General features: G+C 47.6%; 1 protein-coding gene across 1 annotated transcript in view; it reads left to right on the top strand.

Annotated features, from left to right (window-relative positions):
* The first annotated feature begins 2,251 nt into the window (after window positions 1-2,251).
* The window catches only part of LOC106938296 (teashirt homolog 3-like), a 60,630-nt gene continuing 59,483 nt past the window's right edge, over window positions 2,252-3,398 (top strand). Inside the window, exons 1-2 of the mRNA XM_015020241.1 lie at window positions 2,252-2,342; window positions 2,768-3,315. Coding sequence (XP_014875727.1) covers window positions 3,276-3,315 — 40 coding nt within the window. The 5' untranslated portion in view covers window positions 2,252-2,342; window positions 2,768-3,275. The remainder of the gene's footprint in view (window positions 2,343-2,767; window positions 3,316-3,398) is intronic.

Genomic DNA, 3,398 nt, shown 5'->3' with positions numbered 1-3,398 from the left:
TCTTTATTTTTCCCCACAAAAATATGTTGAAAACATGACTTCTAAGCTGATTTTTCCTGTCCAAAGTTGACCAACAGAACATTTCAGACACAAGTTAACGTTGTTTTCGACGAAAGACGGATTTAGACGCATTTTCTACCGCTATCCAACAAAAAGTTTGACTTGAGCGAAGCATCTTTGCATTTCCTCTACACCGCTGTGGCTTCAGGAGTTCTAGCATATTGGCTTTGGCAATAAGTTTTTATTTTTATTTATTTATTTATTTATTTACTTATTTTTTGGCGACCTGTGGAGAGAAACCCCAACATGGAGCCGATTCTAACAATTCCACTGTCAAGAAATACGAGGTAATTATTTGGTGACAGTTTACTGGGATGTTCCTGCACACCTCCCCATCGCCCCCACCCTTTCCTCCTCTGGGGTCAACTCTTTACGTTCCCAACAAGGAAAACACACTCAAACAATTAAAATAAATCTCTCCAAACGTCTCACATAAAAAGATCAAATAAACAAAACAACATGTTTTAAAATGTGGTGCAACAAATGCTTGCTTGACATATTTAACACTTTCACCGTTTTGGAGAGTTGAACACGTATTTCACAACTACCTTTTGTATTTAGTAACTGGGAATAAATGTTAATTTTTATTCATCATTTTTGAATCATTTAAAAAAATTTAAGCGCAGGAAGACAATTTTGGGAGGATAGTTAGTGATGCAAAAGCGCACATTCTATCCGCCTGAACACCATTTTTTGGTAATTCCTGGCTCTTATTTTGACATTATTGAAATAACATTATTAATTATTAATGATGCCTCGTCGTTTGTTGTTTTCATCATGTTTTTAGTTGTGCAAAATGATTCAAACGATCATCTAACATAAACAAACAGCGGACTCGGGCTGAAGGAGCGGATGAGAGGATGAGAGCGCGTGCGAGTTGTTCATGAATGGCACGTTATCCTCTGGGAGGGGTGCTGTGGTATCGTGTGTGTGTGTGTGTGTGTGTGTGTGTGTGTGTGTGCGTGTGTGTGTGTTTCCCTCTGTGTGTGTGTGTGTGTGTGTGTGTGTGACACTGATGGATGCACCAATGGAAAGACGGACAGATGCTTGGGCGGATCTAACGGCAGGCGGCGGCGGAGCGGCGCGCACAGTCGCGGAGAGATCGCGAGCGGAAACAACGTCGTTCTGCGGACGGAGGTTGATGATCGCAGCGGAGGGACTGCTTCAGTTTGATGCGCGCAAACTGGAGGATTTTACGAAAAGCACTTGTTTTGTTTTGCTTTTTTTCTTTCTTTCTATTGACTAAAAAATGAGAAGGTGCAGCAGCACATCTGGCTCAGAGGAAGACGGGAAGAGAAGAGGGTGAGGGCGAGAAAAGAGTGAGAAAGTGAAGAGTGGGGGAGACAGCCTCTGGCAACTCACCCTTACCTTCCTTGATCTTCTGTTTTCTCCACAAAAACCTTACATCCACTGATCCGGAGACCGCCGCCTAAAACACAGGAGAAGATTTGTCCCTCACTCCAAAAAAAAAAAAAAAAAAAAAAATTTTTTTTCCTCAATAAGAAAAAAAAGCCCTCAACTGTATAAAACTGAACTGATAAAAGTTTTGAACTTTCTTGTAAATATCTATCATGACAAATAAAAAAGGAAGTAAGTTGTAAGTTTACTAAGTTCCTCTTAAGTCGGGAAAGGTTTTGCGCCTTTTGAGAGGTCAGTGCGCCGCTGCGGGAGACGCGTCTGATTCTGATCTAAACAGCTCATCTCTACGTAGAGGAAGAAGAAGAAGAAGAAGAAAAAAAGCAGAGTCGGATAGAAAACTAAAGAAAAGGAAAGGAAAGGAAAGCAAAGGAAAGCAAAGGAAAGGAAATCATCACCGGCAGCCGGGGAAGTGCCTGACAGCGCGGCGCAGACGCTCGGCTGATCCGTGCGCTGCCTGGAAGCAGCCTGGTCCTCCTCCACCGCCTCCTCCTCCTCATGTACATTATTACAAACAAGGGAGACCCAATCAAGCGCGTATCTCATCGATCCGCGCACTCACTCACGCACGCGCGTGCGCACAGACACACGTTGTTGTGAAGGGCGCGCGCGCCCATGCTGACTGAATGACTTGCCCCTCAGCAGATGTTTCAAAGCGCTTTCGGACAAAATCGCGGAGCAGCCTCCACCTCTGTCCTCTGAAACTGGAAATAAAAAGCTTCACGTGGCTCCTTTTATTATTATTATTATTATTATTTTCTGAATGAATGGATGTGTACGAGCTGCTCTCAGGCATGTTTCAACTGTTGACTCTGACTGTACCTGAGAAAACCTATGGACGGTGAATCAGAGGATCAGCCTGTGAAGTAAGTGTGGATCTCCGTTATCTTTTCTAAGAAAGAAAAAAAAAAGATTTATTTAAGCTTCATTTCCCCAATGAGATTAGAAATGTCTTCTTCAACAGAATCGCGGCTCAGGCTGATCACCCATCGGTGTGTTTTTGGTGAATAAAACTGTATTCTTGTGTCCGGTGTGCATGTCCGAGGAAGGGAGGGGGGCCTGGGGGCTTCAGGGATAAATCGGAGGCTAGAATAAGACAGGAGATGTCAGAAAGAGAGTGAGAGGGGTAGAGCCTACTAGGTGGAGGCAGAGGGGAGTGAGAGACGGAGAACTGCCTATCAGCGGCGGAGCGGCGCAGGGTTTCAGTTGTGTCAGCGCTTGATGTGTGGAGCTTCTCTTGTTTGCGGACTCTTGACTGACGCAATCATCTGTTGTTTTTTATCTCCTCCAGCTCGCCTGTTGCCGCCTCCGACACAGAGTAAACCCGGAGGATCGCAGGGAGACACAAAGCGCCGTTTTTCTCTCTTCCTACCGCCGGAGGATCCGCCGCTCCGTCAGGTCCATCGGAGCCAGAGCAGAGCGAGGCGGCGGCGGGGGGGAGACAGCGCGACCGAGCGACCGCCACGCGGAGCTCCTGCTGCCGCTGCTGGGGCGCTCTTTCCTCATCCTGTTTTTTCTTCTTCTTCTTCTTCTTCTTCTTCTTTATTTCTCGAAAACTGCGCCTGTTTCTCTACCTTCAAACACACTCCCACCTCGATCTATGTGGGAGCCGTGAGAGCGCAGCCAACCGGGGGGAGAAACTGGATCAAAGCTCCCTCGGATAACCCCCCCGACCTCCACCCCTCCAACACACACACATCCACACACACACTCACACACTCCACCACCTCCACCACCTCCCCGCAGCCTCGTTTCATCGTGGCCAGAGACGACTTCCCTGCCGGGCCCCCGAAGCCAACATGCCGCGGAGGAAGCAGCAGGCGCCCCGGCGCGCCGCAGGTACGTGCTGGCTTTTGTTTCGCATGTTTTACAACTATTACCCCCCCCCCCCCCCCCCCCCCCCCCCCCCCCCTTTGCCCCCC

The sequence above is a fragment of the Poecilia latipinna genome, unplaced genomic scaffold (assembly GCF_001443285.1).
Source record: "Poecilia latipinna isolate Pla-1442-1.1 unplaced genomic scaffold, P_latipinna-1.0 Scaffold2553, whole genome shotgun sequence".
NCBI classification, from domain to species: Eukaryota; Metazoa; Chordata; class Actinopteri; order Cyprinodontiformes; family Poeciliidae; genus Poecilia; species Poecilia latipinna.
The sequence above is the reverse complement of the archived record's forward strand: the minus strand, read 5'-3'. Positions and strand labels throughout refer to the sequence as shown.